The sequence below is a fragment of the Betta splendens genome, chromosome 7 (genome assembly GCF_900634795.4).
Source record: "Betta splendens chromosome 7, fBetSpl5.4, whole genome shotgun sequence".
NCBI classification, from domain to species: Eukaryota; Metazoa; Chordata; class Actinopteri; order Anabantiformes; family Osphronemidae; genus Betta; species Betta splendens.
Window position 1 is genome coordinate 6,137,954 of NC_040887.2, and position 13,987 is coordinate 6,151,940.

Here is a 13,987-nt window from a genome sequence, read left to right on the forward strand (position 1 = left end):
GCAAGTGGTGGCATTAGTAATGCAGGGACGACTATTTTCAGCAGTGATAAAACTTTAAATATGTCATGTCATTTATTTTCTATTTATGTTTATTCCAATTTTCATATGTTTATTTGAATTTCCTGCATTTGGCTTCAAAATATTCTAATTGCCAATTTGACCTAAATTATTGACTGATTGATTTTGATTATATTTATTATTTACAGTTACAGCTTTAGGAACTGAGCAATCAAGGTAAGATGCTGTGGAGTAAAATGTCCCTGTATGAGATTAAAATAAAATAATAAACTGTCTTGGTTGGCATAATAATTCATAATAAAATTCATAATAAACACTACTATGTACTAATACCTGCTGCTATTACTGCCATAACGTGCAAGTACACAGAGGGTTGGTGCGTGTGTTTCACCACCACAGATTAAATGATCAAATCTCACCATGACACAGTAAAAATTAAATAAACAAAAGGCAGACGCGCAGGAGCCGCAGTGCGCGAGTCTTTAGGAAGTGCGGAGGGCGGGAGTTTCACTAGACTAAAGTAGTTTCACTTCGCGCGAACTCAACTTTTGGTGGACGGTCCCTTGGCCCTCGGGGATCCGGGGAGGCAGAGCGCAGCCGCTCAGTCCGACTCGGCCACTGCGACAGCATCACTGACGGCGTGAGTGACGGCGCTGCGGGGGCCGACGCTGGAAGCCCTCGTCGCGTGAGCTGGACGCGTCCTACGGCCGCCGGGGGCGACGCGCGGGCCCGTGATGCTCCAGCCTCCGCCGGACGCGAACCGCGAGGCGACGCGCCGCCGCTAGAGCTGACAGGCAAGTGTCCGCCGCTAACAGGTTGGCGACGGCGTCGGAGGACGGCGACTGCGGGCTTCGGCGCGCGCCGCTCGTCTCTTGCGGCGCGTTCGTCGCGGACGCGGCCACATGTAGAAATGAAAGCAGACGGCGTCGCGTTCTTATCGGCGCGAGGCAGCTTGTGCCTGACGTTGGGCTCCAGGCAGCAAGTTTCCTATTACCAGATCAATAGTGTGGACTCACCTCGGGGTCGAAAAGGCAGAATTTAGTTTTCTTTTAGAAAAGCAGATATTTTTCAATGAATTGCTATCAATTATTACACTCTGAAGTTTCTGTTGGTTGATGTGCCGTCACCTTATTTGACCCCTGTTAAACACCTTCCTGCCTTTAATGCACCTGCAGGCTCGAGGCGGCTCCGCTCGGCTCCCTTCATTTCAGGAACTGGTTTATTGTGCAGACGCTCACGGGCCGAGCAGCGAGGAAGGGATTAGGTGCGAGCGACAACGGCCCACTGTTCCTGTCGTTCAGACCTATCGGGCACAATTTGCATGTCCATCCCGACTTCCTGATTTGGGCCCCGTAGCGGACCGCCGCTCGGGGGTTTTAGGAACGAGCGCGCGCTGACCCTGGCTGTTTGTTCCCCCTGTGAGCAGCGGAGGGGCTGCCGGTAAATGAGAGGCCGCCACCATGCCCCCAGGGAAGTATGGGATGCCGGGGGAGTGGGAGAAGGAGGGGGACCACGAGATCATGATGGACTTCCTGCTGCCTACTGGGATCTTCCTCACGTTCCCCGTGTCTCGAAACGACACCATCAAAACCATCAAAAAAGTACGTCCCCGTCGACCTCCACCTTAATTCATCAGTAATGTTTTTAGAAATCCAATAACTCTGATGTATAAATATACCCCTGCATATGAGAGGCCTCTATTTCTGACAGACTGGCATCGATCGACTGCAGCAGGCGCTGCAGCTCCGAGGCCCCGTCTTGTTGTTCTCGTTTACCCAGACGCACTTTTATACAAATTGCTCGGCCCGATATTTCCTCCCAAACATTAATCTGGTTCAAACACCTCAGCGCCGGAGCAGCGCCATCGAGAGGGAAGCAGCTCTCCTCCAGCTCAAACAGGCCTCTGCCGTTTCTATGCCAACAGCTCTGCCACTTCAGGCTGTGTTTGATTTAACTGTGTTAAGTAATGATGCTCTCGGAGGCCGTTAAGGCGACGGGGAGATGAAGTGGCTTTTCCTTTTCGGCTGTTTTACAGGAAATTTCAAAATAAAGTTCTTCTGAAATTTATTTTGAAATTTCGATGGGGTTGCAGAGACTCACTCGGTTGTATTTTTTTCTCTGCCCCGTTTCAGATGGTTTGGAAAAACGCCAGAGGCGAGGCCCTGTTCGCGGCGCTGGGCGACCCCGACGCGTACGTCTTCACCTGCATCAACCAGACGGCCGAGCGGGAGGAGCTGGAGGAGGAGTCGCGGCGGATCAGCGACGTGCGGCCCTTCATGTTCGTGCTGAGGCTGGTGGCGCGGGAGGGCGACCGGGTGGAGAAGCTCACCAATGCCCAAATCAGCCTGCTGATCGGCAAAGGTCAGCGCCGGCCCGGCCTCTCTGCGGTGCCACAGAGGCGTTTATGGTCGTTGATGTTGTTTTGTAGTTTGTTCCTCAAAAATAGGATGTGAAATGAGTCCGTTTTCTCTGTTTCGGACTTTTTTCCCATTTTGGATTATATAGTTTCATATGTTAAACATAACCACTCATAAACGTCATTTGTCAGGTTTGCACGAGTTCGAGGCCCAGAAGAACCACGAGGTGAACGAGTTTCGGACCAAGATGCGCACGTTCTGCGAGGTGAAGGCCCAGGAGCGGCAGGCGTTGCCGTGGCAGCAGTGGATGGAGTACAGGTTCCCGTGCGACCTGGAGCCGTGCTGCTCCCCGCAGCAGTGTGGGAAGTCGAAGGGCACCAAAAAGATTTTGGTGAACGTCAAGTTTGAAGCCAGCGATGTGAGTTGATGTCTTCTTTTTTATTTTTTTGTGAGTCATATTTGTAGCAAGAGGATCAGACAAATCAGAACACGCGTTGTGTTATGATGGGGCAGCAGGCGGGCGCTACAGACTTCACTGATTGGAAAATCTGTTGTTCCACCTTGTTTTGACAATCAGTGGAGGACGAGTTTAGGTAAATGTGCAAGCCTTTGGAAATCCCCCTCCTACACCACAAACACCACTATCAAAACATTTCTTAGGAACAACATCCACATGACATGAAATCGACACTTTGTGCCACTTTCTGTGAAGCCGGCGCTCTTTAAAATTTGAATGGTGGCTCCCACAGGAGAGCTTCATGCTGCAGCAGGATCCCCAGGACCTCCCGGTGGCTCTGGTGAAGAGCGCCCTGAAGAAGAAGGCCACCGTGTTCCGCTCCGTGCGGCAGGAGCCCGAGGACTACACCCTGCAGGTCAACGGGAGGTGGGAGTTCATCTACGGGAAGCACCCCCTGTGCCAGTTCAAGGTGAGTGACCGGCTGAACCGCTGCTTCTCGTGCATGATTCACCTTGGACACAACAGGGAGCGCCGCACTTTTGGCGGCAGAGAATCATTTGTCTGCATCAGTTTTGCATATGAAGACATAGTGGCTTGGTCCGTTATTCTTTCTGATGTTGTCTTCCAGGAAGTAGAAAAGAAGCAAAAACATCTTTTCCACCTAATTGGTTTTTTCTTTCCTCATTCCTTTCATTACTCCTGAACTGCCCTCAGCCAATTACTCATCCCAAGCACTCATTTTCCTTGTAATATATATTGTAATTGCGTCATATCGTGTTTGACTGTAGTCTGAAATATTCAGGGCATTTTCTTTGGCCCATCTCCCAGCTTGGAATAGATATGTTTAAAATAACCTTTTTATTATTTTATACAAAAAGAAACCTGTAAGGCTTGATGAATTTAATTTAAATTTAAGTAAATTCTAATTTAGTTTATTACTTAATTAGGCACAAAACCAAACGTAAAACTTGTTTTATCGTTTGGGTTTTAAGATTTTAAAAAGGCCTTTCTCTGATGAAACAATACGACTGTGTTTCACTGTTGCAAACTCATCAACCCTTCAAACACTAGAGCTGTTGAGCTTGTGGAGGAGTTTCTGGTGTGCTGCCTGTGAAGGTGGTCCATGATGCTAGAAATGATTGTCAGACCATCTCAGGGTGAGTCAAGATTTTGGTGGCAGGAGTCTCCACTGCTGATTGTGAAACCCCAGCTACCTGCAGGGGTGACTCATATTTGCCTAGCAGCCCTGCACAGGGGAACTGCATCCATCCGCACATAATGAGATTTCAGCTGCATTAACCTACAGTGAACAAACAGCCTCCAGGAGTTAACCGGCGCTATCAGAACACTGGGAAATCTCTGTGGGCGTGGGACTCACTGATGTGCCAGTAAACCAAAAATCACTGTCTGTCTCTGTCATTTTCTTCCCTCAGTACATTTTCGCCTGTTTGAGAAATGGCCAGAACCCTCATCTAGTCATGGTGCATCACTCCACCATCAGAAAACACCAGGAGGAGCAGGGCAGGATGTGCAACCAGGCCTACAAGAGCTGCTCCCTGTCCCGGCCTCCTCCCCTGCCCCTGAAGAAGGTGAGCTGTCGGGCTCATTTACACACTGCATTCACTGAAAAACACACCAGATATAAGTGCACTGGCAGGACAAAAGCTGATTCAGAGCTGTAATCCAGAGCAAAGCAGTAAAAAGCAATAAGATTAGATTGAATTAGCGCATCTTTAAATGCGTCTGTCTGTTATTCCAGGTTTACACTGGGCACACTGTTTTGCTCTCAGGCAGGAAATTGTAGTAAAAATCTTCACATTTCATTTTTATAAAACGACATCTTCCCGTGTCATCCTACAGCAGAACACCTCCTCTCTGTGGTCCATCAATGAGCCTTTCTGCATTCACTTAATGCAGGGCAGCCGAGTCAACGCAGACGAAGGAATGAAGGTTGGTGCGGTTTCGCATGGGTTTTTCTTTTTCTTTTTTTCTTCTTCTCACTTTGCTGCTCAATGAAATGTGGCGTTGACTTGTTTACCAATGTCTCAATTTCAGTTGTAGGAACAGTGGGGTTGACATGTAAATGACAGGGGTCACATGGTGCAGACCACACGTTTCCCATAATTCATCAAGGCGGTTGGTTAAAACTTCAAAACAGGAAGTGGGGAGGGCCTATCTGTTTTTTACGTCTCATTCTGAGGCCTAGATTCTAAGAAAAATGACAGACTTCTTGTTGTCTCTCGCTTTCGACACGCTTTGTCTGAAGGCGATGCATGCCTTTTATTGGTGTTGCAGAAAGGCCCCTAACTTGTGTTGAAAGGTTTTGTGCTATTCGTTGGGGATGTTAAAGAAAGACACGAGTGAGAAATGCCCATTAGTACTTCAGATTCTATTGTCATGTCTAAAAATATCTACATTTAATTTCATAGACAACCAGTGAACCCCCATTATCTCTATTTTTACTGTACTTAATTATCTTACTGTTTAAGTGTGAGCTGCTTCTTTAGACTCATGTTGTCAGTCTGTTGGTTTGAAAACACAACCTAAGGGAGAGCAACTTAGATGTTTGTAAGTCGAGCTCCATAGCTGTACAACTCAAAACATGAAACATGATTTTGGTCCTCGTCCTGCATCATTTTACATGATGTGGACAGCACCAAAGGTAATGTGACCTGTTTACGCTATGAATGTGTAAACCCTTTGACTCATCCCTCGAGTGACACAGGAAGCACTGAGTCGTCTAGTGTCTCTACATCTTCCACAAACAAGCTCCCTCACAGATGTGCTAAACCACCGGGCTTCCAACGAGTCGGGCCTCCAGCTCATCACCTGTGCCTTATCCCCCCCTCTGCCCCCAGCTCGTCGTGCAGGCCGGCCTGTTCCACGGCAGCGAGCTGCTCTGCAAGGTGGTGACGAGCTCCGAGGTGACGGTGTGCTGCGAGCCGCTCTGGGACCAGAAGCTGGAGTTCGACATCAACGTGGCCGACCTGCCGCGCATGAGCCGCCTGTGCTTCGCGCTCTACGCCGTCATCGAGAAGGCCAAGAAGCCCCGCGGCACCAAGAAGAAGAACAAGAAGGCGGTGGGTGTGACGGTGGCTTTACAGTGTTGGACCCGCGAGCGAGCAGACGAGCGCTCGGGCTGCCGGCTGTGAAGTTGTTAGCGAGCACAAACAGATCGCTTCCTCCCTGGCGTGTAGCGCGTAGTGTGTGCCGCGTGGGTGTGTTTTGCTGATGCGTCTGGTTGTGCAAGTGTGTTCGGTGGCAAGGCTGCGGTTTGCGTTTCTTCCGCTTCAAGCCTTTTATCTGCACATCACTCCAAGGCAGGAAGGAATTGGCATATTCAGGGAATTCTAAATTCATCTTCACGCTCGCCTTTTTGTACTTGCAGTAATCCCTCAGTGCCGCGTGCAACTACTCTGTTTCCACTTTAAGGCCCGTACAGGGGAGTTGGGCCCTAAGCACTTCTGCTCGTATCCTCATTGTACTCGTAGACGCTGAAGATGAAACCACGTTGGTTTTCATCTGAAGCTCAACCCATGTTCTGTGATATTCACTGTGTGTACAACAAATACAAGAACATCAGTACAAACAGTGTGAGGGCTGAAGGGCTGGACCCAGTCTCAGATGGATAAGCCCGTTTGTGTGTATAGTTTAATGCCTATTGAGACTAATTGAGAAGAAATTTATTGTAATTTTACAAACAACAGTTCCAGGTAATTAATGTTTTTTTAAATGTTCATTTGCTACTTGTCTATAATAATAATTGCCAGCTGGATCGGTCATTAATTGTTTTGTAATTCTGCTATACAATTTATTGAATGAAAATTAAATGCTACCACATTTTACAGCCATAGTTAATAATAATTATGTTGAAAATCCCCTGCAACCCCGCTCGCTGCATGGAGACGTGGAGGAGTTCCCCCCGTTGTGCAGCTGCGTTTCGGGCCCCTTTTGTTTTGCTGCGTTGCCGTGGCCGGGGTTGTGAATCGGCCGGAGCGCCTCAACGTGGCGCCCAGGTGTGTCTGTGGATACGAGACCACATCTGCTTTCTCAGACACTTCCCTCTTTCTGTGCCCAGAAGAGAAGTCCTGCGACCCGCCTCCAGAAAGATGGATGGAAGTTGAGCTATTTTTAACCCTTTTTTTAGCTACTGTTTTTAGCTGAAATGTGTTTCATTTGGTTTTAACACGTTCAACGCTAAAGCTGTTTTTTTTTTCTCACAATTGCCTGGAACTTCTTTGCAGTTCTTCATATTTATAGCTCAACTTTAGACACTAATGAATTGCTCTGCTAATGTCATTGCTCTGCTGTATTTGTAAAGCTGTCTTTTGCAGCTTATCATTTAGCATATTAAATTGTAAAGTGTGCGTTTACACTTTATTACAGTAATTCTTGCAGATGGTCTGTAAAGCTGATCCTCCTCTCTTCCCCCCAGGACTGTCCTATTGCCTGGGTCAACACCATGGTGTTTGACTACAAGGACCAGCTGAAGACTGGGGAGGTTCTTTTGTCCACGTGGCCGTCTGTTCCCGGTACTTTCAGGAGTTGCCTCTTCTTACATTTCCTCTATTTCTAGACCACCAGGCGGCCTCCTCCTCCTTCCTGCTGCCTGGTACCACACCACCCAAAGCCACTCCGCTCAACTTGTGTGACATTTTTTTATCACAGATGACAAAAGCGACCTGTTGAACCCGATGGGAACCGTCGAGAGGAACCCCAACGTGGATAGCGCTGCAGGGCTTCTCATCCGCTTCGCCCACGTCCGCCCTTATCCTCTGTATTACCCTCCCCTCGATAAGATGAGTGACACAGAGAGGAACGGGGACGCATCATTTGCGACAAATGAAGAGGTGGGAAAGTCAACATGTCTCATTTCACAAAGGTTCACACAGTTGAAGATGAAAACAAAAATTTTAGTTTATGACTGCATATTTTTAAGACTATACTTGGCCTTCGCTCTGATTGTAGTACTCGAAACTGAAAGAAATCATGGACAACAAAAACTACACTGAGTTTTTTGAGGATGAGAAGGAGCTGCTGTGGAAGCTACGCTGTGAGGTGCGCAGCCGTTATCCTGAAAGTCTGTCAAAGCTGCTCCTCATCACCAAGTGGAATAAGCGCGAGGACGTTGTTCAGGTATGAACGGAGCATCTTGATGACGCGCTAACTAAAACCTATTCCAGTCTGGAACTCGTGCTGGCACCTTACTAATAGCAGGACTAAACTTTACCAAGCCTAATATATCTTACGCATCAGTGTTAAACAGGCTTCTCCTACAATAAATCATCAGATACTTGATTCTTCTCAGATGGTGAGTTTGCTGAGGAACTGGCCGGTTCTCCCTGCAATCCATGCCTTGGAGCTGTTGGACTATAGTTTTCCTGACCCAGCTGTTCGCTCCTTCACTATCAGATGCCTCAGAAACCTGAGGTTCATAGAGACTATTTTCTTCTTATTTTCAATTCGACATTGCCCACTTTAGAGGTTCTACAGCACGTGTCTGACATTTCCTATGCACACAGTGATGACGAACTGCTGCAGTACCTCATCCAGCTGGTCCAGGTTCTAAAGTACGAGTCCTACCTGGACTGTGACCTCACCATGTTCCTGCTAGAGAGGGCCTTGTCCAACAGAAAGATAGGACACTTCCTGTTTTGGCATCTCAGGTTAGACACAGTCAAGCAAAAAAAAACAAGATCACATGCATGTGCAGAGACTAACTGGATAATATGTGGCCATTGTAGGTCAGAGATTCATGTTGCGTCGGTGAGTTTGCGTTTTGGTCTCATCCTGGAGGCCTACTGCCGGGGAAACATTCACCACATCAAGTTCTTGACCAAACAGGTAGTCATCTACTCCACACTAAAATCAAGCTGTTGAAGGTTTTTTTTAATGCCATCTTCTGTCACACAGAACGAGGCTCTGGGCAAAATGAAGAGCCTGAGTGACTTTGTGAAATCCGGTTCCCAGAAGATGACGGTGGAGGACCTGAAGCTGTGCATCAAACAGGAATCGTACCTGGAGGCTCTGTCAGACCTACTGTCACCACTCAACCCCAGCATCGTGCTCTCTGAGATCTGGTTAGTGCCAGACCCACAGTCCACAAACACACACACACACACACACACACACACACACACACACACACACACACACACACACACACACACACACACACACACACACACACACACACACACTGTAGGATAATCCATTTTGACATTAAATTTTTTTTGCCCTCTATAATTTAATTTGCTGGGTCATTGTTAGTGGCTTTTGGGTTTATTTGATTAAACAGGACATTTAATAAAGCATGAGTTAAAATGTCACATACAGTATATTATATACATATACAGTGTATTATATATAGTGTATTATAATAAACTATTTCAGCTAGTAGCTTTTTAAAAAGCTACAAGTGGCAGCATATTTATTTTGTAAATTCAGATTTTCTTTATTCCTCCGTACATTTTGTACTGAGCCTCAGCCTTGCAAATGATCATGAATGTGTTTACTATTGCAGCGCAGATAAGTGCAGATTTATGGACTCCAAGATGAAGCCACTGTGGCTGATGTATAGAAACCCTGGGAGTCAAGGCAACATGGTGGGAATCATCTTCAAGAATGGAGATGGTGAGATACGAGACACTCTCTCAATAGATAAACATGCACATATGAACCTGTCAAGATTTTAAACTGTTGATAATCAGTCATGGCAGTGGAGCTGAGTTTTAGAGTTTGCCTCTAGATCTACGACAAGACATGCTGACTCTCCAGATGATCCAGCTAATGGAGAATTTATGGAAGAGGGAGGGCCTTGACCTCAGGTACCGTACAGCCAGGTGTCTGTAGCAGCTGGTGATGACTGTGCATGAGGGTTATCTTTTCCAGCAGCCTAACGCTCTGCACCCACAGGATGAGCCCGTACGGCTGCTTGTCCACTGGGAACAAGACGGGGCTCATTGAGGTGGTGAAGAACTCCGACACCATCGCCAACATCCAACGCAACAACAGCAACAGTGCCGCCACGGCTGCCTTCAACAAAGACGCCCTGCTCAACTGGCTCAAATCTAAAAATCCTGGGTGAGCGTTTTATTCGTGTACTAATGCATTTGTCAATAACTGTAGCTCCTCTTATAGGTGTATACAAATTATTATGTTATTTTAGTTAGTGGAGGGTGGCTGAAACCTTATGTTATAATTTTATTTTATTTCAAAAGCTGTAGCTCCACCAAAATAAATGCAGGTAAAGCGTTTGGTTGACGGAACAAAGAGAAGCAGTTCTGTGTTTCATGAAACGCTCTCTGATGTGTGTAGGCTACACTTTTCACTGGTTTATTTCCTGTATTTTCAGACCGTGATGAACAAAGCGTATCGGCAGCTGTAGCTTTAGCAGGAATAAATGCGAGTAGATTTTTTCTTTGGTGCCAGACAGTCTAAAGGTCTTGCGCATCCTAAAAGCTCCTTGCAGAGGGAGAAGCGTTTGGCTGCAGTGAATGAGCCTTTGTGCATCACGTTGGCTGCACGACAGGACAGAAAGGTACAGTAATTAGCCTGAAGTGCTGCTGCGCCTGAGAGGGAGCAAGGAAAATGAAGTCCGGACACGCGTAGACCATGAGCGACGCGACAGCCTGCCGCTGTCAATCATCAGTCAGCCACAGAAACTCCTCTGAGACTGTTTCATGTTGCAGCCAGAACATCGCCGCTCTGTGTCCGCTAGTGATACAGACTACAGGACGATAGCAGAAGCGTAAACTGGCCATGAGAACAAAACTCACCCAGACTTCGCTTCCCTGTTTCTCTGACCTTTTTTGTCACCAGGGACAAACTCGATCAGGCGATTGAAGAGTTCACGCTGTCCTGTGCTGGCTACTGTGTAGCTACCTACGTCTTAGGCATTGGAGATCGTCACAACGACAATATCATGATCAGGGAAACTGGACAGGTGAGGTCATCGAATTAAAGGAGATGGTGTCTCAACACACAATTGACCTCTGACTTAACGGTTTTAACCTTTGCTCATCAGCTGTTCCACATTGACTTTGGCCATTTCCTGGGCAACTTCAAGCGGAAACTTGGGATCAATAGGGAGCGTGTGCCTTTCATCCTGACTTATGACTTTGTCCATGTGATCCAACAAGGAAGAACAAACAACAGTGAGAAGTTTGAGAGGTACAGTATTTTTGCATTGGTCTTTATACTGATCAAGGATCCATTTTGCTAATTGTAACCCATGATTTACTCAGGTTTAGGGAGTACTGTGAGCTCGCCTACAAGATTCTATGTCGAAACGGGACGCTGTTTGTCAACCTTTTTGCAATGATGAAGGCAGCAGGACTACCGGAGCTCACCTCTTTCAAAGACATCCAGTACCTAAAGGTATGCGACATACAGATGATGATGATGATGATAATGATAAAGGTAATGAGGGTTCATGTTTTGCTTCCTTGTTTTCAAAAGGACTCTTTATCTCTGGGCAAATCAGAGGAAGAGGCACTGAAGAATTTCAAAGTAAAGTTCAACGAAGCTCTGAGAGAGAGCTGGAAGACCAAGGTTAACTGGATGATGCACTCTTTGGCCAAAGATAATCGACCGTGAAGAGCACTGAGCCAATGGAGCCCGAGCACCCAAAAACATTATGGATTTGTGGAGCTAGAAACTGAAGCTAACATCTTACTTTATTCATGGAAGTTAAAGACACTGAAAATGTTTACATGTGACGAGTCTGCCACCTGTAAGTCACAAGAATGAACAAAGCACCGAGAGAACAGCTTCTCATCATTTCAGCAACTGGTCTGTGGAATATCTTTGCCTTCACTATCAATACACCAGATTGAAATTGAATTAAAATAGGTACTGGAAAACCACCTGCACGTGTGAAGATGTCAAACAAGCATCATGACAACAGCGGAGACTGAAAGTTCAACCTCTACAGAGCTCCGACTGCAAACAAACTTTATGATGATTTAGGCAAGTACAGGCCGTTCAGTCCCGAAATACATAACAATACCAGGCCAGCAGTTTCATGGTTGTGTCATTTCCTCTTCTAACTGCCTCTGTGCAATTGTGTGTTGTTTTTTAACTTTATTTTAATGTATTTTATTTAATTTGGGAATTCTAAAGTACGTGTACGATGTCATGGAGACTATTTTTTGAAGCTGTGGATGTGTAATACTGCCTTGTGGTACAGTATGTTGCCTTTGGGATGCAAGTAAATGCATAACATTTAAGTTATTATAAGATTTAAGAAAAAATCTTAGGAACACTTACTTGACATTTTACCACTGATAGTTTTGAGCGATAAAAGAGAATTGATCAGCCAGTGACCCACCCATCAGTTAGCTTAGCTCAACACAGACTGTAAACAGGTGCACAGTTCTCATGGTTCTGTCTGACGGGAGGATGTAGGCAGAGAAAGGTTGTTTTCAGCGTTAATGCTAAAGCAACTATTTCCCGGCTCCAGCTTTACATTTGCCATTTAGATATGTTTGCCTTTTAAATAATAGCTCTGTTTTTGAAACAGCCGTTATTAGCAACTGGGAAAAGCAATGACGTCATTGACGTTTGATGACAGGAGCAAATAATTCAACACAAGCTGTGGACTCATATACTGTAAGTCGTAAATATGTGACTACATCAAGACCACTATAATGATGCTGTGTGTGTGTGTGTGTGTGTGTGTGTGTGTGTGTGTGTGTGTGTGTGTGTGTGTGTGTGTGTGTGTGTGTGTGTGTGTGTGTGTGTGTGTGTGTGCTGTGCGTTCCACTGGGTTCTAACTGATGTGCCAGGTGCCGTGAAAGAGATTCTATGCTTGTGCCGTCTATATTTACATAATGTATCTAATGCTGTGCAAAATGGCATTTTGTTGCTTTATAATAATATAATGAGGCCGTGTGTGGGGGATGATTACATTTAATGGTGTGTTCCAATTATTTCACATGCTGTGAGTCATGCAAGGACCACCTGAATGAGCTCGGACTATGTGCTTTTCATAGCCTTTTTATTTTGAAAAACAGTTAAAATGGTGTCAACCTTATTGTAAGTCTCTGTTCAATGAAGACTTTTACAAAAGAGCAAGTGTAGCTGTAGATTTCGCAGCATAAATACCTTAAAAAACTACTGGAAAAGACTTCAAACATGGTTTGTCAGAGTTTCTAACTATGTACAACACTGCTGTTTTAAGCCTGGATACAGCTGTTCTAGCAAAATAAAATGCTGTTGCCTTTGTTGAAATTGAATTGATGAACTGTGTCAAATGGTACATATTTCTAAAGCTCAGGCCTGTTTTACGAGTGTGCAGCTATTCTCTCAGCTCGGGTAGAGCTGTCCTTTACCGGCATTGCTTTTTTTTGTTTCACCTTTTTTTGGGAGGGAGACATATATTCAATAAAGTTTGCTACAGCAGATCACACTGAGGCTTTCTGTTTTCTACTCCATCCACGAATAAAATCAAAATAATAAAAAACTAAGTTATTAAGTTATAACTAAGTATAAAACATATAAAATAGGTCATTCTAGTGTGCTTATACAACATCTGTAAACGTATATTTAACTTTCCTTAATTAACTGTATAGATTATGACTGGTCATCTGTCATCATGACAATAACAAAGTTCCCTAATTCACTTCAGCAGAACATTTGGCAATCTTGAATATATATAGATATTATAGATATACATTATGTGGAACTCAGATTATCTTTTATATTGTAACCGTGAGAGAGAGTGTTCCTTGTAAATGTAACCTCTATCAACCACACTAGTTTGCTATTAGAGCTTTTCTGTTTTTGCAGGTCTTTGCAGAGTAATGAGGTTTTCTGCTCATCCTGGTGTGCTCAAGCACCACTCTTACTACAGACACACTTTAAATAGTGACCTTTGAGAATGCGCTATCTGTTAAGTCACAACTTGTTTCGTAATAAAGTTGACCTCTGAATGAAAATTGTTATTAATGAAACACTGCAAGTAAACCAAGAGGACGAAATGAATCTCCAAATGAATGAACTAAGACAAGACGTTTCCCGTTTTGCCCTGAGGTTTTGCAGTCGGTGCAGTTTTACTGTAATTCAGAGACAAATTAATCTAACACGCAGTTCAAGATCGTACACTTCTTCTTTTTCTACTTCTTCTTTTTCCTCTCCTTCCTCTTATCCGGAA

The 13,987-nt window shown here is 45.3% G+C and overlaps 1 protein-coding gene across 2 annotated transcripts; it reads left to right on the top strand.

Moving 5' to 3' along the window:
• Nucleotides 1-529: 529 nt before the first annotated feature.
• pik3cd (phosphatidylinositol-4,5-bisphosphate 3-kinase, catalytic subunit delta) lies at nt 530-13,243 on the top strand. 2 transcript variants are annotated; one of them, XM_029155964.3, is made up of 22 exons: nt 530-812; nt 1,445-1,619; nt 2,151-2,379; nt 2,567-2,793; nt 3,125-3,301; nt 4,266-4,421; nt 4,693-4,782; nt 5,691-5,912; nt 7,268-7,364; nt 7,501-7,682; nt 7,801-7,968; nt 8,141-8,262; nt 8,355-8,498; nt 8,577-8,676; nt 8,746-8,912; nt 9,356-9,465; nt 9,581-9,659; nt 9,748-9,915; nt 10,654-10,777; nt 10,859-11,004; nt 11,079-11,211; nt 11,293-13,243. In XM_029155964.3, exons 2-22 carry the CDS (start codon nt 1,479-1,481, stop codon nt 11,428-11,430), a joined length of 3,120 nt encoding a protein of 1,039 aa, XP_029011797.1. In that variant the 5' UTR covers nt 530-812; nt 1,445-1,478; the 3' UTR covers nt 11,431-13,243. The 2 variants fall into 2 exon arrangements, with proteins under 2 accessions (XP_029011797.1, XP_029011798.1); XM_029155965.3 differs by having other exon boundaries at nt 4,696-4,782.
• The last annotated feature ends 744 nt before the right edge of the window (nt 13,244-13,987 follow it).

Bases quoted from the DNA above. Each gene is read 5' to 3' on its own strand.
- pik3cd (XM_029155964.3), top strand. From the start codon at position 1,479: ATGCCCCCAGGGAAGTATGGGATGCCGGGGGAGTGGGAGAAGGAGGGG. The intron at 3,302-4,265 runs GTGAGTGACCGG...TTCTTCCCTCAG, and splicing joins ACCCCCTGTGCCAGTTCAAG to TACATTTTCGCCTGTTTGAG. The intron at 11,212-11,292 runs GTATGCGACATA...TGTTTTCAAAAG, and splicing joins AAGACATCCAGTACCTAAAG to GACTCTTTATCTCTGGGCAA.